Source organism: Ptychodera flava, chromosome 15 (assembly GCF_041260155.1).
Source record: "Ptychodera flava strain L36383 chromosome 15, AS_Pfla_20210202, whole genome shotgun sequence".
Lineage (NCBI taxonomy): Eukaryota > Metazoa > Hemichordata > Enteropneusta > Ptychoderidae > Ptychodera > Ptychodera flava.
The window spans coordinates 38,948,601-38,970,537 of NC_091942.1; the positions used below are offsets into that span (position 1 = coordinate 38,948,601).

The 21,937-nt window shown below is 39.5% G+C and overlaps 1 protein-coding gene and 1 long non-coding RNA gene across 6 annotated transcripts in view; one reads left to right on the top strand and one right to left on the bottom strand.

Annotated features, from left to right (window-relative positions):
- The window catches only part of LOC139152140 (RNA binding protein fox-1 homolog 3-like), a 109,475-nt gene that overhangs the window by 15,762 nt on the left and 71,776 nt on the right, over positions 1 to 21,937 (top strand). For all 5 annotated transcript variants that reach the window (XR_011556568.1, XR_011556570.1, XR_011556571.1 and 2 more), the window contains exon 2: positions 20,201 to 20,245. Coding sequence is in view for 2 of the 5 variants with exons in the window: in XM_070725237.1 (XP_070581338.1) it covers positions 20,201 to 20,245 (45 nt within the window). In the remaining 3 variants the exon portion in view is untranslated. The remainder of the gene's footprint in view (positions 1 to 20,200; positions 20,246 to 21,937) is intronic.
- LOC139152142 (uncharacterized) lies at positions 7,846 to 9,183 on the bottom strand. Its single transcript, XR_011556582.1, has 3 exons — positions 9,068 to 9,183; positions 8,741 to 8,798; positions 7,846 to 7,975 (listed from the first exon to the last, which is right to left on the bottom strand). It is a non-coding gene; the product is annotated as an uncharacterized lncRNA (long non-coding RNA).

Here is a 21,937-nt window from a genome sequence, read left to right on the forward strand (position 1 = left end):
GGAAAGGAGAATATATGGTGTTAATATGCAAATCACTTTTATCCAGAGAACAATGGTTCTTTTAATATTTCATTTCGTCACCCAAATAGTGTCTATTTATGATGTTGGAAAGAATAAAGTATTCCTTGCACCATATCTGTAAGGAAATTCATGAAACAGAATTAATATTTGAGCTAGGTACTCTCCATTGTTTTGTATGGCTGTGTGTATATAGGGTATTCAAGAGTGACATCAAAACATGAGAGAGAAGAACTCTATATGTGGTGAATTGTCTGTACTGTGTATCTTGGTGATAATGATGGAAACTAGTCAGTGATGGCTGTGATATTAACAAAGGATGTCCATAAAAAAACAACATCTGAAAAAGAATACAAAAGAGACAATACAATTTAGAATTGCTCTTAATTGTTTATTTGCTGATTAGAATTATTTCTTAATACCAAAAGTTTACCTGACAATGAAAATTTATGATACAACAGGTGGTACTCACTATTCTGATGAACAAACTAATTAGTGAAATTGGTTTTTAGAGATGAATAAGATAATTAAATTCCTGACCAATGGGAAAAATCCATGTACATCATTGACCTTTGAACTGTAATTTTACTGTGCAATGAACCATGACAGGACACGAATATCAAACAATGTTGCGCTAGCTTTTAATTTGATGAGCTGTATACGTACTGCCATTTAATGATCACATTGAATTGCATTTTACATTGTGCTATTAGACACTTTGGACACTTCAAATGTTAGCCACAACCTCTTTCACTCGGCAAGGTATGCCCTTGACTTTTCAAGTTATGCCCTTTGCTAAAGAACTATCTCCTTTTTGTTATTTATCAATTTTCTTTGTATCATTAAGTAACAAATTCTGAATGTTAATGGTTAAAATTTAATTGGATAAAAAATGCTGATTTTGTATTTCTGTGACTTATCTTAAAATTAAAACATGTTCCCTTGGAATTCAGAAAATAGCAGATAGAGTTACTAGTAACTATCAATACTAAATTTTAAGTAAAATGATAAAGTTTATGTAAAAAGATAACATTGTCACATTTTATGATAAATCAACAAAAAAGTAAAGTATGGATACTACCCGGTACTCTCAAATGGACAACTGACTTTTGAACAAAATAAACAGGCAAGCAGATCAGGAAACGACGAATTGTAGGACAATATTCTATTTTCAATTGATGTTTTGAAGCAAGATGTCTACTATTGTTTGTCTTCTAATCAATAAATGAAAACCTGTATTATCAACTGATTATACAGGTTGCTATGATGGAAATTTAGCAAGGCTATTTTTGTAACTGACAAGGTTAAAACACAATAACATGAATGCTTAGCATCAAAATAAAAAGATGTTCAAAATTCACCTTTCAGAAATATTGTTATTATAATGACAGAGAATCCTGTGAGTTGAATATCCACACACACACACACACACACACATCTGCCCTTTTCATGTAGATGAGTTAAAGAATATTGAATATTTAAATGAAAGTATACTTCCAAATATAGACCCTGTACACCACACAAGTACCAGTGTTTTCATAAAATAATCCGCCATGTTGCAGGCCATGTATTGTATATATTTAGAGCTGTTAAATCTAAGGGTAGGATGTACAAATGGTTTGACTTACATGCTTGGTTGGCCATCGCAATACTAAGGAAATTAAAAACTAAGAGTGACTTTGCCAGCTGGATTTTATTCAAATCCAAGGCAGAGATGTAAAGAAAGTGTTCATGGTTTTTACTATCGTATTCCATTTTTACCTTCTCGTGTCTATTTATAGACAGAGAAGGTATTAGAGTTGAAAACCAATATGCTGCTGTCAAGAACTTCCGTCTGTCAAGACTTCCGTCTGTCAAGATCCGTTGACGTCATGCCATTGTGATGGGTCATATCATAAACTGGTGGGGGTGTTCATGGCTCAGGTTGAGGTGTGGGAGAACGATTTTGAGCTATGACAAAAATCAAAAGGAACTTAGCGGCATATTATTAGCCACAGTGTTAAGCCTTTCTCCAAGGTTTCTTAGTTGACTACAATCTATTACAGACTACTGAGCTGACGTTTGGGGTACTCACTTTGTGTTTGCTCACTCTGTGAGCGCTAGTGTTTGGTACTGAGTTGCGTGGATATCCCCTCATGGCCTCACGTGATCTGGGCCTGTTGCATAATCTGCAGAGATGATCATATGCCTCCGAGTCTGAAAACTGTCATTGTGTAAGCCTGTCGGCATTTTCCTTGCATTTTTTCTCATTTAATTTTGCAAAATATCGGCGAGTACCTCAATATTTCAAGATAACCCTTTCTTCCCAATCGTTTCCTGGAGTTTCAGAGTCATATGAACGAAAATGAGTGAAAGTTTTAGACAGGAAATCGGACGTCGGCCATGTTCAATGTTTACAGTACAATCAGAAGTTTACGTGGAGGAATTAACCAACAAAAACAGGAGTGTTCATGATGCCCGCCCTCTAGAGGCAGACCCTGAAGTACCACAAGCTTGACCACACAATGGAGCATTTAAACTTTTAGAAAATGACAAACTGAATAAGAAGGTATTCAGAAAATGTCAAATACTGAGGAAAAATGCGCAAATATTCAAAATAAACAGGTTAACTGATTGGTCAGCTATAAAAAACAATGAAAATGTTTATGATCAAAAGTTTTTGAGATGCGCACATTTTAACAAATACAGAAATTATTAACATTATAAATATAAGACCAAACTATTTTTTCAGGGATGGGACAGGTTGGAAATGAGGGGTGAGAGACAAAGGCACTCCTATTGCTGCATGTGGATGCAGCCACACCATTTCATTTACAGCATACTTATTCACTGTGTTGTGTTCAAGTTCCATATTGTACTGACTGTCATACAAGGATAACACAAGCAAATCAAATCAAATTAGAAAAGGATCGATGCTGTGTGTGGATTTTGCTGAACATGGCTGATATTTCGCCCTATATATTTGGTATCCAGCAAAGGCATATTTTGATGTAAAGTCAAAATTAACACTACATTGCTGACAATATATTTTACCGTTTCTGCATGAATTTTTCTTTTTTAAATTATAGTATATTAGTACTTCAAACAGATTAACAGTTATCGTGATGTCAACCCATAATTTTACATCACAAAGACTGTAATTCTGCCAATTTGTTTTGTTTTTCAGTCATTTTATAAATTTTGCACTGCACAAGATGATTGAACAAATTGCAATGTTTGAATTTGTAAACTCAAAGAATAAAAATCCTTTGGTCACAAATTAAATTATTTTTTGAAAAGAAATTTACTCTTAAACACTTTTAGCATATATTCTTTACACGGTCATGTATTTCAAGGAAAATATGCCTATTAAAAACAGTAATTTCTTCACTTTCAATTTTTTTTCAATACTATGACAATTATCAGCCATGAGGTTATACAAACACAAGACCAGATAGACGTTTTTCATCATTTCCACAGGACTCTTGGAAAATCCATTAAAAACAGTTAAAAGTGACTGGAAATGATCACTTGGTATACATTTAATTTACAGATGCCAGGTTGTGTATTTCACATGCACTCAGGTCAGTAAGGAAGTGCGTCATTACTATTTTGGACTGTTAATTCTTATTTCTGAATTGTTTAACTTTTTTCCACATTGAACTATCTATCTTTAGGCAGTTTATACTGTAGCTTAGAATTTTTTTGATTGATGTATTTAATCATCTTTTGGGTTCTTTGGGTCCATATCCCACCTCATGCCCCTACATCATCAACTATTTACCAACAACTCCATGCCAACAACCAATTACCTGACCTGGCCACACATTAGAGAAGGTACAGCGTCATTGACGGTATTTTTTATTCATTTGCATTTGAAGATTTATGAAAGGTGATCACACAAATGATAAGTTGAATTCCACTCTCTCTGGAATATAAATTTGCTCATTATTTGTTCAGAAAATGCCAGTAAGCTTGATTAGTATTCAGTTATAGTACACTTTTATACTTAGTTATCAATTAAACTATTATGTCTACTTCAGCCAGAAAACAAAAATTTAGCTGTTGTCATCCTTCAAATATCCAAAATCTTTGTTCTTTAATTAATGGAATATTTAATTTATTGCATTAAAAGGAAGCAAGTCTCATTTTGTTGAGTGTTGTTTGTAGAATTCTACCATCTTGTAGAATTCTACCATCTTGTAGAATTTTACCTTTTTGTAGTCACTGTTTCATATCTTCATCCGTTAATAATTTAAGTTCTTAATAATATATGCAAGTCAAACTTTTATTGTAGTCAAGCTAACAAAAAGCAGAAAGTAATAATCAATCTAAGAATTACAAAAGAAATTTAGCAAATACTTTGATGTCATTTTGCATTTCTTTTTTTCTGAATATCTTTTTGCATGGATAATATTTTCCTTTCAAGGTCTTTGTTCAAAGTAGTGACTTCACTTCTCTCACGGTACTCAAATATTCAGGTCTATACTTGACTAGTTTAATTTACTTTCTTCATGCTGTGGCTACAAAAATGTGTAGGGACAGTGATGATGTGAAAAAAAGTCTCACATTGGTGTTTTTAGTCAAGTTCATCAACAGCAGCAGTTTTATTATTGTGCTTTGATTCCCAATTTGTAAATCCATTCCAGTTACTGTATATCAAGAATTTGAACTATTAAGACATTGTACTGTACACACTACAAAGTTTTCATCATATTTATTGATATTGATTGAATGTCAAGATATGTGAATATTACACCAGGATACTATGTACCACAGTAGACTTCAACTTGACATATGAAACACACACAGCCGAGTTGTGGCTGAGTTAAATATCCAATGATATTGCAATTGCTCCCAGTGCAAAAAATCAAAATGTCACATCTAATGGAAAACAAAATTTTAAAATGTCTGTCCATTTCACTATTTATCAAACACAGAGTACCAGTGTACAATAAACATATCCATGGTTCTTGATAGGTGCAGTATAACTGATATATCGTAATCAGCCAGGGACTTGTGCCTTCCAATATAATCTATTTGCATTTACTTTAAGTACAAAACAGGAGACATCACGTCATCAGTTCATCCATTGTATCATCAAACTGCATTCAAATAGCACTCTTTCACTGAATAACATCTCTTCAAGGCAGTCATTTCAACTCAGAGGCTGGCTTATCTTAAAAGGAAAATACTACAGGAAAACCCAGTTATTGGCTAGATTGCAAGACATACTACAGGAAAACCCAGTTCATTATAGCTATGCAGACTCACACTGCCATTCAACTCAGAATGGTGTTAAAATCGCTTTTCAGAATTAAAAAGAAACCGATGATACTATGGTTCAAATTCAGTTTTGGTCATCTAGCCGTCTAAAACGTACTTGTCAGTTGTTTCAAATCTTTCCTCTCATTTCCCTCTAATAGGGATCAACCATGCAAAGGTTTTCAACCATAAGATTTGCCTGTGGAAGCGTTAATTCCATGCTGACATAGATTCTACAATAGATGACATCATTCATTGACGTATCTGATCAATTGTATCAGTTTTCATACTTGGACAGTGGAAGTTTTTACCATCTGTAGCGTAGGTCTGAAATATTTTTCAGCAAACTCATTTAAAGACACTGTCAATGTTTAATATGAACATTTATCCATTAGAGATTTCAAAACCATTAACATAAGGCCAAAAAAAAAAAGAAATGTTTCTGGTCAGGTCTTTCTTTAAAAAACGGTGCGGCGACACGCATTTTTTTTTTTTTTTTTTTTTTTTTTTTTTCCCTCAAGGGAGGGAGGAGGGTCAGTTTTATAGTTTTATCAATATAGTCACATATATACTGTTCATGCAGTCACTGATCATGCCCCCAAAAGAATTTTCTCTTTTTCTTTGGCCATTTTGGCTTGGTGTCAGCCACGGCCGCCGGCCACAAAAAAAGGGTGACGCGCTGTTGTTCAAGTGACGCGCGCTGACCAGAAACTTTTCTTTTTTTTTTGCCTAACAGTGTTAGTTTGCAGATTGTTTTGGGAAAAGAATCAAGAATTAAAAGTTTGGTAAGATTCATTACAACAGTCTTTGGAGATAATGAAGAACGATATTGTGTATTGTGGTATTCCTGTATTACCGGCGTATTATGTTTGAACATTTCAGGAGACTGAAACTTTAGGAACCAAATGAATGATGGATTATGCATTTGTATCTGTCTAAGATAACCCAGCTATCTTATGAGCTATCATTGCCCGATATTCACATATAGAGTAGATGACATTGACATTTGAGTTTTGAGACAGCATGCACAGCACTGCCATTGATATGGCAGCAATTAACATCGTGCTAATTATGATGAATTACTTGTGCAGAAATTGTTATGAATTTAAATCTATTAATCCTCACTTTAAAGCACATAATTGTAACCATGGTCCTTCCACAAAACAGTTTTTGAGGAGGGACCATGCTATAACACATATATTATTATATATCATACAACTTGGACAAAACCTATAGTTTGATTTTAATACTGAGAGAGGGAACATAATGTATCACTTACACAGTGACTGAGTTAAAGGTAGCACACAATGATTGCAGTCAGAGTTTAAATTAGGCTGTGACATGATTGGAATAAAAAAAGACCTGTTCACACATGAATCCTGCTTCCAATGCCAGCATTTGCAAGACACATGTATTTTTAAATGGGTCATACCATTAACAAAAGAGGCACAACAAAGGGTGGTAATTGAGCCCTTATCAAGAGATGTGTTTAGCTGTTTTCATGGGCTGTTTTACTTCAGGCTTTTCCAAGTTCAGGAACAACTCTGTCATTATTACCCATCAGGTCAGATAGACTTGTTCAATCAATACTGGAAGCTATGTTATATTTGTGTTGTAATGGATGTTATGCAGTAAAGGAAGATGTACACCATTGGAAATGCAATATTAGCTTCCATCGTGGATGCCATTCTAACACCCTAAAATCAAGAATGGCCCCCGTGTCCTATTTCAAAACTGCCAAGGCCTAGGTGCATACATACAACACACTTCAAAAACTCAAATACTTTGCAATATCAAGAGTACTATACTATTACAATAAACAGGGATGGGTAAAACAGAAGCTTATGGGAACAGTTTACTGAATGTCACCATGAATATACAGTTAAGCTGTGATCCAAAGTCTGCCCTCTGTAGTTCAAACTGGAAAAATCATGGATGGATTGAGAGAGATTCTCTCAGAAACAGAGCCAATGAGGGAGAGCCAGCCACTTTAATAGTTTCATTATTTGTGTTGTCTACAACATATATTTTCTAGTTATTAGTCCCACACACTATGTGCGATGTTAGCCATGTTAACGCAATGCTAGTGTGAGTATGTGATGGCTTTGTTGACAACTGAATTTTTAGTCAAAACTAGCATTTAGCTGTCAACATAAGCATAGTATATTATACACAGGCTTTGTTGACAAGTTGAACAGTGGATAACAATTACAAGAAAACACATCAAAATGAGCCTTAAAGATGAATTTTTATAACTGCAATCATTTGTTTCATGGAAAGGTAGGTCATAACTATTGCTGCAATGTTGTTCTATAATGCATGGTCTGAGAAAGACTGTCTTGTCTACACTTCAGTCAGTGTCATATTTTCATGTATTTGACTAAAAACATGCATACTCATTTTTCCAAACATCATCAATCGTATGTTTTTAAACTAGGTTATGATTCCATAATTTGCACCTATCAAAGCTAACATGTCTGTATATGACATTTTTATACCATTGCTATTCAGTACATAACTTCTTATGTGATCAGTGCTTAAATGAGAATAATTTGGTTTGCTGTCCTATAGAACCCATTCCTAAGTTGACAATCTAAACTGAGGGAGCTTCATCAAGTCATGATTTTGAGGTCAAAGGTGAAGAGAAGTGTCCTTGTAAAGTAGTGGTAATGTAATAATGATAGTCAGCCAATCATATCTTGTTCAAATACACCTGGAGAAAAAAGGAAATAGACAATAGATTAGATTATCACTACATGTGTATTTGTATCTAAGAATTAAGACCTAGTAAGATTTCCATGTGTTATTGTGTAGTTAGATCTGACACTAAAGATTTCCTGTAACCACATCTGATATGGTACATGTATGTGCAGAATAACATGTTAAACTAGAAGTTAAAACAACCATAATCAGGTTGTCATTTTGAAAACAATCAGAACTATGACAATATTTATTCCATGGGATGTGATATTTGTAAAATCTTTAATAACTGGACATGCACACAATAGCTCTTCTCGACATACATATACCCTTTATACCATGGTTGACCAGGTTGATGTTGCTAGTATTTGTTAATAAATAACGACACAAAATCTGATTTGAAACAGTTTGAAACAAGTGAGAACTCACATTGCTCAGTGTGAGAGTAATAGTAAAGATTTGCCTGCTAGATGAATGACAATATTTCACCTTTGTAAGTTATGTGTACTGAAAACATAACAACATTTTTGGTTATTTAAGTAAATATAAAATAACCATCTACATGGGATTGGTAAGAGGATAGATCTACTATACATGTATATGGTCATTCCTTATTCCCCTTACATCCTAATATGTTGTATTGCAAACATTTTCATTTTGTCATAGAATACATGTACAAACTGCAATATAGGCACTATTCAAAGATATAAAAGTCTATTTCAGAGATTATTGAGATAGAACAAGTTTGTAATGGCTGGAATTTGAAGATTGTACATACCAAATATAGTATCAATTCTTCAATGATCTCCTCTTCTTGAAAATGCAAAGTGTCACAACTAGATCAAAGAGACAGAGGTATGGAAATCATTATCATCATGGAAACTAACTGCATTCCTGAGCAATCTGGAGATGTAACAGTAGCTTCCCATCCTTACTGCAGACATATCATAGCCTTGGTAAAAATATTATTAATCAATGTCAGCTCTCATCTGTCAAGCTAAAAATATAATCAGATTGTTAGATGGTAAAAGTAGAAAGCTAACGTAATGATCTCAGTAGCATGCCATGTCAAGCCTGCTGAGAGCCATCTACATTTGACCCTTACCTATGATGCCTCTGACATCATATTGAATGTGAATCAGTAATACCATGATCATGTCAGCTGTAACTGTCAATGCAGGCAGTTTCTTCCCACTGCGTTCAGATAGATATTACAATGTGTCTACTATTCATTTCAAATGAGGGTATGGCATGTTGTCCGGTTCTATGTATACTGTACATGATGATTCTTGGAGTCAGCAAATCTTGAGGTTTCTCTATGAATATGTGAATGGATTGCAAAATTACTTGTTGTAGAAATCAATAAGTCAGTTAAATTAATTTTAATTCACCTTTTTAATACAATTTGAGTTGAGTCTACTTTATCAATTTTCTGTCCACACAGTCTTCAAAAGGTGATATCCAACTTTATGATAAATAAGCCAAGGAAACGAGGTGTATGTATCATCATCAACAAAGTTTTCTGAGTTTATATGAGATAACCGGGCCAAACTGGAATAGGCAAATAGAGATGATGTTGGATGTAAATAAACTGTAAACATGTGAAATGTACAATTTGAATGACATTTGACTTATCTTTGCCTTGGTAAACTATCATGTAGCATTATGAGCTACTTTAACCATCACTACATCATCTCAATGTGACTGTTGCCACTGTACATGAGATCAAGTCCTGCTTTCAGTGTTCTGTATGAAATGAAACTTGATTGATAATCTTTGGCCAATTTTTGACAAATTTCAGCCGAGGTGATTTTACATGTGAATATACTGTTTTTTCAAATTTAGGTAGGAAAGTGATGGCTGTTTTCAGTTTCCCTCTTAGTATGGTTTTGCAAAGTGATCCTCCTGCCGACATCCTGCCTTCTGTCCCTGATTATCCTATGACAGTGACTTTTCCACTGTCTGTGCTGTATGATAAAAGATGGCCTTTTTAACCCTTTTCCTGCCAAGTCGGTGAAAATCCGCTTGAAATTCGGTGTAGCTAGAATCTGAGCAGCCACGGCCGTTATCCTGCCAAGGCGGTGGAAATCGGGCTACTTTTTGGTACCCCCTTTCCTGCCTAGTCGACGGAACTACGTGTAGCAAACCCTTGCTCGCGCTAGGGGTCGTTCGAGGACAGGTTTTGGGCGAGGAACGGCGTTTGCTCTCGAAATGGGTTCACAGAGAGTCCAACGACAGGGAGGTCCAACGACAGGGAAAGGTGCGGAAGCTACCCAGCCAGTCCCCCACCCCGGTGGGGGACTGGTTTTTTTTGGGGGGACGAGTAGCGTACTTGGCAGGTTAGCACGTTGACGTATTCTAGCGGAGTTTGGGGTAACTTGGCTCTGAGGCACTACATAGATTGCGGCCGAAATTGACCGTCTCGGCAACGCTAATCTGTAAGGCAACCGCCTAAGACCGCCTCAGCTGGCGGTGCAATTTTTTGCCAATGGTGCGAGACGAAAATCACGGACTTAGTCCTGATTGACGGGAAGTGCGGACGGATTTGACGGACTCGGTTTTCTCGAAGGCAACCGCCTAAGACCGCCTCAGCTGGCGGTGCAATTTTTTGCCAATGGTGCGAGACGAAAATCATGGACTTGGTCCTGATTGACGGGAAGTGCGGACGGATTTGACGGACTCGGCTTGATTAGTCCCTGACATGGAACTGATCCGAACGGACTTGAGCGACATTTGTGAAGGGTAACCACCGCTTTTAACCGACTTGTTACCTCCTCGAAAAGACTACCCACTCAGATGTCGGACGTTGTCGGCTGCACTTGGCTCTAGACGTTCAAGCCGTGCAACGAAACACACCGCCTCAGCCTTGCCATTCAGGAACATGGCCTCAAAATTTGATACCATTGTTCACCGACTTGGCGGCTGCGGTTAGGTGCGTGAACCGTTGTTCACCGACTTGTTACGCCTATGTTGTCCCTGTGAAGTTCGGCTAACGGCCGAGTCTAACGGGAGTTGGCAGACCTGTGTTTGGTTTATACCGTAGTATGACCGACTCAGGTAGAGGTACCTGTCGGTATATTCCGAGTTTTACGCACTCGGGCGTCAATGACGGGTCGTCATCACCGCTGATGACGTAGACGTGCTGGCCACGTTATTTGAAGGAGCCATGTTTGCCCAACGGACGAGGCCGAGACAGCCGTTGACAATTTTGGCATCCTTCATCTTTGACCGCCTTAGTTGGGTAAGCCGCTCGGCAGGCGACGGTTATGACCTAAACAAGCCGCTGAAGCACTGTTCGTTGCCGTACAAGAACGAGACGGCCAGTCCATTACTGCTTAATGGGCAATCTGTCGGGTTGGCTTGTCACCGACTTGGATGACAATACGCTCTGCGCAGGCGTACTTAGAAGGGACATGAGGTTAAAGATACGGGTTTCCCACCCGTACTAAACATGGGCTTGGGCCAACGTCCTTGGGTGGCAGGTGCGCATGCCACGTACCCAGCTGGACGGAATGTCAAGTTGAGATGCTAATGACATTGACTATGTTATGCTAAGTGCTCGAGGGATTTGCATCGCAAATGAGTATTATTAGCATATCAAATGGTGCGGACAGGCAATTTACATGACGGGTAGGAATGTCAGCGCCGGTTGGTGGACTGATTGCCGTAGGTCCATTATAATAACAGGTGGATGCATATATTAACACCCCTGCGTCCATCATGTCCAGGGCTTTGTTTCCCTGTGGCTTTAAAAGGGAGGGACCTGCTAGTCTGTCGACACTGTTCCAGACATGAGCTTGACGGACCGCAAAAGTTTTCTGAAGGCGAGCAGACGACTGAAGCTCAAAGATGCAGAGTCTCCGGGCGGTAGTGGTAGCGATCGTTGTGATGTCCCTAGTAAACGTTCTAAGAAGTCGGGCAAGAAACGCTCCCGTTAAGGCGAAGCCATCTCCGGCTGAAAAACCCAGTGGTAAGCGTAAACGTAAGACCGATCGTTCTGCCGATGAGGATGATGACGGGTCACCGGTTGCCAGTGGTTCTCACCCGGCTGCTCCGGGAGAGACTACTTCACCTGCAGAGACTACATCTGCTCTTGTGGGAGATACTTCACCTGCACAGACTACGTCTGCTGTGCTAGTGAGACAGTGAGTAATGAGACGGCTGATGCCATTGGTTCTCCCCGGCTGCTCCGGGAGAGACACCACCTGTTGCTACTATGAGCCCTCATCCTGCGTCAGGAGAGGTTCCTGTGCCCAGTGCGAAAGAGCTTGAGTCCTCGTCATCAGCAGAGGCTGCCGAGCCCGCTCCTGCCATAGTTTCGTGTGCTGCGATGTCCCCCCCGAAAAGATAGTGCGGAGGGTTCGTTATCAGGATAGCCCACCTGATTTTGAGCCAGATATGATCCTTGATGCCGCTACGGGCGAGTTCAGGCCTAGACGCCCAGACGACGGTGATATCACCGCTGAGTCCGACTCGGAGGTTGACGAGGATGCAGCAGAGGACGATGACTTTTATGACAGGCAGTATGTAGGTGAGGCAAGCTCTGTCGACGATGATGACGTTGCTGCGTGTTGGCGGAGGACGACACCCCTCCTGTCTGGCATATGTCGGAGACTACCGATGCTAATATATTTGAGGAGACCGATTTTGACCATGAGAGAGGACCGACTTTCACCTTGCCCAGCCACGCCCGTGAGCTCGATTACTTTTTTAAGTTTATTCCAGCTACGCTGATCAGATTGGCCAAGGACGAGACTAATAAATACGCCAAATTCCACCAGCGACATATCGCTAGGAAAATAGATAAATACTGGCGTAACGCTGACTACCGAGAGGTGCAGGCGTTCATTGGTGTCTTAGTCTGTATGGGTATCGACCGTAAATCATCAGTGGAGGATTATTGGTCTAGCGATCCCTTTCTGAGAAACCAGGGTATTTCTACTGTGATTACCCGCAGTCGCTTTCAGCAGCTTATGCGATACTTTCATCTGGCAGACCCAGAGAACGATCCACGTCGTGATCCTGATGAGGCACGCCGCCGACGTCGGTGTCAGGAGGATCCCCTGTATAAAATCAATCCATGGATGGAGCCCATAGTTGACCGGTGCGTAAATAATTATAAGATGGGTAGAGAGATCTCCATCGACGAGGGCATGGTGCGATTTAAGGGCCGTTCTAAATTTAAGCAGAGATTACCGCATAAGCCTGATCGAGACGGTTTCAAGATATGGCAGCTGTGCGACTCCACCACTGCATACATAGCTAACTTTGCACCGTACCTAGGTGTGAAATATCGGGATCGGACTGATGGGAGACGGCAGGAGCGAGGTGTGGTGAAAAGAATACGATGGAGCTGTCCAGCCATTCTGTGGATATAATCACAGCCTATTCTGTGATAGCCTGTTTAGCACGGTCGTTACTGCTAGAGAGCTGATGGAGACCGGGATCTACATGGTCGGGAGTTTTAACCGCCGTAATCGTCGCACCATGCCCCTCAATTAATTCCGCCGGGTAAGAGGAAGCGCCTTCCTCTGTCTGTTGGGGATATGGAAAGCCACGACCAGAACGGACTCTCGTCTTAACATCACTGCTTATCAGGATAGTAACGCTCAGGTGCTGATCTTGAATACGGTCTATCCACCCTTGGAGTGCGTGCCAGTGGGGGAGGGAGACGAGCGGCGACAAGTGCCTCTGTCGCTGTATAATTATCGCCGGTACATGGGAGGCGTCGACCGAGCCAACCAGAAGCGCAAGTACTTTCACACTGGGCGCAAGAACCACAGATGGTGGACATATCTGGCATGTTACCTGATTGATGTTGCCCTGGTAAATGCATATATATGCTTCAAGCATGTACACCCTGATAGTAAGCTGACCCATAAGATGTTTCATCTGCGTGTCGGGAAACAACTCATTGGCGGTTATTGTGGGCGATCGCAGCCCAGTGTGAGAGAGGTCGAGGCCACTGTTTCTCTTGCCTCGTACATCAATCCACAAAATCAGCCGATGCACGTTGTCAGCCGTTTGGAGGGGCGCAGAAATGCTGTAAAGTATGTAGCAGAGAGGGTAAGACCACTGCGAGCGGACGACTGTCTGAGACGTCCAAAGGATGTAGTCTGTGCGGGGTTCATCTTCACGAGGGCGAGTGTTTGCGGCTTTTCATCATCGCATGATGCTACGAGGTAAGAGGAGCATTGGCGTGCAGACCTCTACTCACACAGCCCCGACGACACCCATCAGCAAGAGAACCCGACGTAAATAACGGACAGGGGACAGCTTCGCCTAACAGTGGCTTGACTGTATTCTTAACACGGACCATGATCACATTTTGAGCACGGTTGTGCCGTTTGTTTGTGCTTTACGATCCCGCTGATTGTAAATTGAAACACGGATTATTTTGTACAATCCCCCGATTGTAATCTTTGTAACACGGACCATGCACTCGGACGTCGAGACAGACTCTGAGATTTATTATTCGGCATAATGTAAATTATTCCCGAATAAAATACTATCTATGGATCGCATATTTTCGTTTGTTTTGTTTAGACGGATTATTTTGTACAATTCCCCCTATTATAATTTTTGAAACACGGATCTGCCACCCCGATTGTAATTTTTGAAACACGGACCATGCACTCGGACGTCGAGACAGACTCCGAGATTTATTGTTCGGCATAATGTAAATTATTCCCGAATAAAATACTATCTATGATCGCATATTTTCGTTTGTTTTGTTTTTACCCCCACTTTCGTTTTTGGCAGATCCGTAAGGACGCTATAGTAATGGATGAACGTGCGTTGTATCACGTGGGAGGGGCACAGCCCAACGGAGGCTGTGCTCGTGCGACGTAGACGTTGTACCAACCATCTGTCGTTGGGGTTAGTGCATAGAGCAGTTGCACTGTCCAGAGCTAAGGTGGTACAAAACTGCACCTTAGTAACAACTGCACAACTAACGTGTTAGGAAACGGTAACACTAACGAGCTAAGTGTTCACTGAACTGGCCAAACTACGTACACGCCTTCCTTCAATGGCGGAACTATGTCGTTGACACTACGTCAAAGCAGACTGCAATGTGCGACTCTTCCAAGTCGTTCAAAGTATGTGGCCAAGTGACACAACCCAGGGGAAACAGGACAGGTTTGAGGGTGCTGCCGCACCCATAGCACTAACCCTGGGTCTTCTACTAACCCACGAGAGAGGTGACGTTTCCCCGGTGTGGCCGTGCGTGCCGGCGAACGAGCTTTACTTCCGCGAAAGTAAGCTAGAAAAGGGCATAAAAGTGCACGTCCCCCGGGGCAAACAACGCCCGTGACCTCGTCATTTTCTGGACACAACCTCATCAGCAGTTGCCCCTCTATACGGGCATGCAAAAATTTTTGAAGTCTAACACGTATATGGTCGGTAATCGTACCCCGAAAATGCGGTATTTTCCCGCCAAATGCCTGGCAGGAAAGCGTGCAGGAGAGCCTATCTTCTGTAGACACGGAAAAGGGGGCCGGTTTTGACCGACTTGGCAGGATAACGGACAGGGGCGCTCGGCAGGAAAAGGGTTAATACAAGAAACAACATGGCCAATTTTATCAATATACATTCATCAGTACATGTAGATGTACAGTATTCCCAACCTACCTATATGTGAACACCTCATAGTTTCATGTGTAGCATTTCACCAACAAATTCAATTTATTTGGACCAATCAGGAGTAGCAATACAACTTGCAGTGGTGGCTTTGGCAATGAAAGGAGATTGCCACCCCAGTTCTGCATGTAAGAAAAGCATTGCTGCTGTCTAAAAATTCAACTTAACTACCTTCCCCTGATTGTCAATCAAATCTTAAATGAAAAACATCAAGCTCCAGGTCACTTATAAGCCATCTTGAACAGTACAAGAATGGCAATGGAATTAGCTGATTGGCCACTCACAGGTCATTTTCAACCACATGTGATGTCACTTATCAATCACATGATTTATAAGCCCAATCCACCAAGGGATGTTGTGAGGGAGAGTCCTTCTCTGTCCAAGAATCAGTCTTGGCTACTGTGTAGATGATGTACCATCCCACCACATTATGAGGGAGGGTCCTTCTCTATACAAGAATCAGTCTTGGCTACTGTGTAGAAGATATACCATCCCACCACATTATCAGGAGGGTCCTTCTCTATCCAAGAATCAGTCTTGGCTACTGTGTGGAAGATGTACCATCCCACCACATTATGAGGGAGGGTCCTTCTCTATCCAAGAATCAGTCTTGGCTACTGTGTGGAAGATGTACCATCCCACCACTTTATGAGGGAGGGTCCTTCTCTATCCAAGAATCAGTCTTGGCTACTGTGTAGAAGATGTACCATCCACCACATTATCAGGGAGGGTCCTTCTCTATCCAAGAATCAGTCTTGGCTACTGTGTAGAAGATATACCATCCCACCACATTATCAGGGAGGGTCCTTCTGTATCCAAGAATCAGTCTTGGCTACTGTGTGGAAGATGTACCATCCCACCACATTATGAGGGAGGGTCCTTCTCTATCCAAGAATCAGTCTTGGCTACTGTGTGGAAGATGTACCATCCCACCACTTTATGAGGGAGGGTCCTGCTCTATCCAAGAATCAGTCTTGGCTACTGTGTGGAAGATGTACCATTCCACCACATTATGAGGGAGGGTCCTGCTCTATCCAAGAACCAGTCTTGGCTACTGTGTGGAAGATGTACCATCCCACCACATTATCAGGAGGGTCCTTCTCTATCCAAGAATCAGTCTTGGCTACTGTGTAGAAGATATACCATCCCACCACATTATCAGGGAGGGTCCTTCTGTATCCAAGAATCAGTCTTGGCTACTGTGTGGAAGATGTACCATCCCACCACATTATGAGGGAGGGTCCTTCTCTATCCAAGAATCAGTCTTGGCTACTGTGTGGAAGATGTACCATTCCACCACTTTATGAGGGAGGGTCCTGCTCTATCCAAGAACCAGTTTTGGCTACTGTGTGGAAGATGTACCATCCCACCACATTATCAGGGAGGGTCCTTCTCTATCCAAGAATCAGTCTTGGCTACTGTGTAGAAGATATACCATCCCACCACATTATCAGGGAGGGTCCTGCTCTATCCAAGAATCAGTCTTGGCTACTGTGTGGAAGATGTACCATCCCACCACATTATGAGGGAGGGTCCTTCTCTATCCAAGAATCAGTCTTGGCTACTGTGTAGAAGATGTACCATCCCACCACTTTATGAGGGAGGGTCCTTCTCTATCCAAGAATCAGTCTTGGCTACTGTGTGGAAGATGTACCATCCCACCACATTATGAGGGAGGGTCCTTCTCTATCCAAGAATCAGTCTTGGCTACTGTGTAGAAGATGTACCATCCCACCACTTTATGAGGGAGGGTCCTTCTCTATCCAAGAATCAGTCTTGGCTGCTGTGTGGAAGATGTACCATCCCACCACATTATGAGGGAGGGTCCTTCTCTATCCAAGAATCAGTCTTGGCTGCTGTGTGGAAGATGTACCATTCCACCACTTTATGAGGGAGGGTCCTTCTCTATCCAAGAATCAGTCTTGGCTACTGTGTAGAAGATGTACCATCCCACCACTTTATGAGGGAGGGTCCTTCTCTATCCAAGAATCAGTCTTGGCTACTGTGTGGAAGATGTACCATTCCACCACATTATGAGGGAGGGTCCTTCTCTATCCAAGAATCAGTCTTGGCTACTGTGTGGAAGATGTACCATCCCACCACATTATGAGGGAGGGTCCTTCTCTATCCAAGAATCAGTCTTGGCTACTGTGTGGAAGATGTACCATCCCACCACATTATGAGGGAGGGTCCTTCTCTATCCAAGAATCAGTCTTGGCTACTGTGTGGAAGATGTACCATCCCACCACATTATGAGGGAGGGTCCTTCTCTATCCAAGAATCAGTCTTGGCTACTGTGTGGAAGATGTACCATCCCACCACATTATGAGGGAGGGTCTTGCTCTATCCAAGAATCAGTCTTGGCTACTGTGTAGAAGATGTACCATTAGTGTTCATCTGATCCACTGTATTGCTTAAACTTTACAATGATACATGAGCTTTTTTGTTACTCAAGCACAATATTTCATGTTGTCCTGTAAAATGTATGCTTTCCATGTATGACATTTTGATTCTTTTTTACGGCATGATCTACAATTAAACAAACTGGTAAACAAACTGTATTTCAAAATTAGTAATAATTCTTGCAGAAAGCATCAGTCAAATCATAATCTCATAGATCAATGAGATGAGCTTACAGTCCATTTCAGGTCCAGTACTGACTTTCTGACTTTGAAAAAAATCATGTCAATGCAAAGTAGGTTAATGGCTATTAGTGTATTGTCACATTGGAAAAGCCATACAAGTTTACTCCATAGGCAGACTCATGATGTATTTTAATTTAGTCATCTCATGGTCATCAGTAGAATGTTAACACAAATTTTTTTCATCAAACATCTATGAAAAAGCCAGGAAGAATTTCAGTAATCATTGAAATAATTGTGATCTTTTTTATGTCTGATACAATCACAATAAATGGACATTTGATATTATCCTATGTTTGAATGTCATTAAGGTTGTAATTTGAGGAATTTGATTTATTTATCATTTTACTTTGATGATGAGATGTTGAAATAGCAGGATACATATTTCATCGATGGAAAACAATTTTTGTCATTATTATAGAAGGATTTTCATAATTGAACTTGGCTATAAAATGGGACATTCTTTCATATTTTGTCCTAATTAATATTTTGATATCACACTTTTGAAGGTAACATTCTGAACCATTGTCTATTATCTACAAGAATACATTTCTTGTCCAAGTTACTAGTGATATTAAAATCTATCATTTTTCCTATCTGGTGTGAATCACATAACTCATTGTGCTGTGTTATTGTGCCAATTTGCTAGTTTAAAAACAGTTTAGGAATACATCTGAAATATTTATTTGTAGCTTTATGTTATTGTGTGCTTTTTGATGACTTCTTGGGAATGAAAAAGATACATACTCATGGACACTGTTTATAAAATTACGAGACTAGCCTCAGAAATTTTTTTGAGTGGTTTATTTTTCTCAACAAGAGAGTAATTATAGTTTAGTCACACATGTTTCTGTAAGTACATGTATATTCCAAGAATCTTAAACTTTTAAACTTGATGTGTAAGGCATTGTTTAGAATAGGATTTTGTGGAAGCATGGTCACGACACAAAATTCATCTGATTTGCAGAGTCTAAAGCATCCAGTATATGTATTCGACTTGTATATTAGGAATGACATGACATTCCATGGAAGACAGTTTTGTCAGAATGGTATTCAATAATGAAGATGACAACAACATAAGGCAGTTGTTGTTCTCATATATACATACCGGTATATAATCAGTGGTACATGAAAGCAATAATTAATAATCTGCTAATTCATGCTAATATGAACTGCACTTTTCAGTAAGCTTTACGACAACAGAAACAGTATGAAATAGAAGAAGCATGTCATTATCTGAGTGTGTCGATTTCAACATTAGCTTGAGATTAGGATTAAGGTAGTAATGCTAATCTTGAAATAGACTCCATCAGCTCATAATGTTGAAAACTACCGTCTTCAGGTTCAAGGTCTGCCACTGTTGGACAATGTGCACATGCATTTCTGCCACTGTTAAATTGTCAACAATAATCAATGTGTTGATAGCTTTGTGTCTTTCAAAAAAAGCATGCAAGATTTCCATAACATCTACATCACCACCACAAATACAAGTAATGGACTCACAACAGTACAACCTAGCTTTGTTCAGTGAGAAATATATATTATTCCTTGCAATCCACTGTCATTTTTCTCATCTATTTAGATTTGGGAATATCATTGACCCTGACAAAATTATTTGTAACATTAACTGCATATGAATACCATACATCAAGGGAGGCTGTGTAATTTGTCTCCTAGCTTTATTTGTGATCAAGTAAATAGCATTATACATGTCTGCTTCACGATGGAGAATTTGTGGTAGTGTGTTAGGCGCCCTCTATAGTTCATTCTACTGTTTGCATTGTTGCATTCTAATATGTGAAGTGTTCATTGCCCTCTGGTAGGTTGTAAAAGCAAATGAAAAGGACAAGCATGTTTTTGTTAAAGACAAGAGAAAATTATGGATTAAGGAGATTAATTTCTTTGTTACAGGAAATAGCAACAGTGGTTTTAATGACTTTGATTTTGTCTTCCAGGTGCAAAGGAGGGAAGAAAATGACACATGCCTCAAAGCCAATGAGGTAAGGTTTCATTATCATATCAATAAGACATCACTCCTTGCTTTCCTGGTAGTCTGTATCCTGTCTTGTATAATGAATGTTATTTGTCATTCTGCTCAATGTAAAGATCACAGTTGTAATTCTAAATCATTAGTACAAAAACTTTCCCAGACAATGCTACTTCCTGTGTCAATACATGTACATAATCAGTGGAGTCTATCTTGCTATATGATGGCTTTAGAAAATGAATATTGAGTGTATGCAAGCCTAAGCCTAATTTCTAGATTTTTGTAGCATTAAAGTGATATAGATATCAACTTAAAGTTTATTGTGAAACAGAGAATATCTTCCTGTTTATATCATATTCTTATACAAGGAAATCATATTTGCATATAGAGGTGAAATCCATCAGTTTCTAACGAATCAGATATTCCATGTCAAGGTAAGTTACACAAGGAAAAAATCAAGATTTCATTCCGGAGAAAGTCGATGTGTTTGAAGAAGAAAGCGCCCTCTAGTGGTTGGTGTTTGTTTGTATATGCCCTGGTTATTGTGACTTGCTCACTAATATTTGAGATGAAAGTTTAACAAACTGGATTGTATGATTCAGAACATGTCTCTATCGACATGGACTACAATATTAACGTCAGTATCCTGGTCCATGAAGCATGACACAAATATAGTATGAATTGAGAGTCATCTTGCATGTCAATAAAATTTCAATTGTCATATACAAGTTTATATCTAGCATTTCTGATTGAGTACTGTGCCACAAAATGATCTACCAGGCACCATTTCTCTGAAATTTCTGGTTAGACAATCCACTCAAATTGTCTGTTGTGTCATTTTCCTTGTTGTCTAGAAAATATGAAATGGACCTTGTAGTTTTAGTAAAGTGAAAATGTAAAGTGTTGTTATGATTAGAGGTGAAATATAGAATGGCGTTGACTCGGATCTATGATAGTTTTCTTGATTTATTTGATCTTATGACCTCTAAAAGGTTATGCATGACCTAAGATTCCAGTCTTTGAAAATAATTTATTGTTCTTTGTATATAAATTATTCTTCCTTCATATTGGGAAAAACCATTATCTTAAAACTATCGAGGGAAACTGTCTTTTCCATGAAATACCATACCTTCAAGGGGCCTTATTGGTATCCTTGCTGTGATGTTGGCAAATAGAAATACAGATGAATGATATTAACATTTCATTTGCCAGATAAATGAGATAGATTTGGTACTCTCTGAAGCTATGTTTTCAGCTCTGCAGATCAGGATTGTACACCTTGCAATGTCCAAGGGTATTGCTATACTGTATATTGGATCCTTGACCATTGCTATGCACAGAGTATGATTTGCAAATGTTTATCAAGGTGTTGAAAAACTTATCTTTTGAACAGAAAACTTAAGGAAAACTTCAAAAGTCAACTTGTTTATTTTGAGGACAAACCCACTCTCAACTTTTACCCTTGATGATTCATAACTCTTGCCACTTGGTATCACATAAACATACCAGTACAAAATTGTCTTGTACTATCCATGTGTTGATGATTAATATAATATTATTCTCTTTTTGATCTTTGTCACCCATATAATCTGCTGATTTAGCATGATTCCATTGTTTGAGCTAAGTTGCTACAGCCAAAAGATTTCAAAAAAGAATGAGAATATTGAAATTGAAATACCTGGGGCAAAATGCACTCAAGAAATCC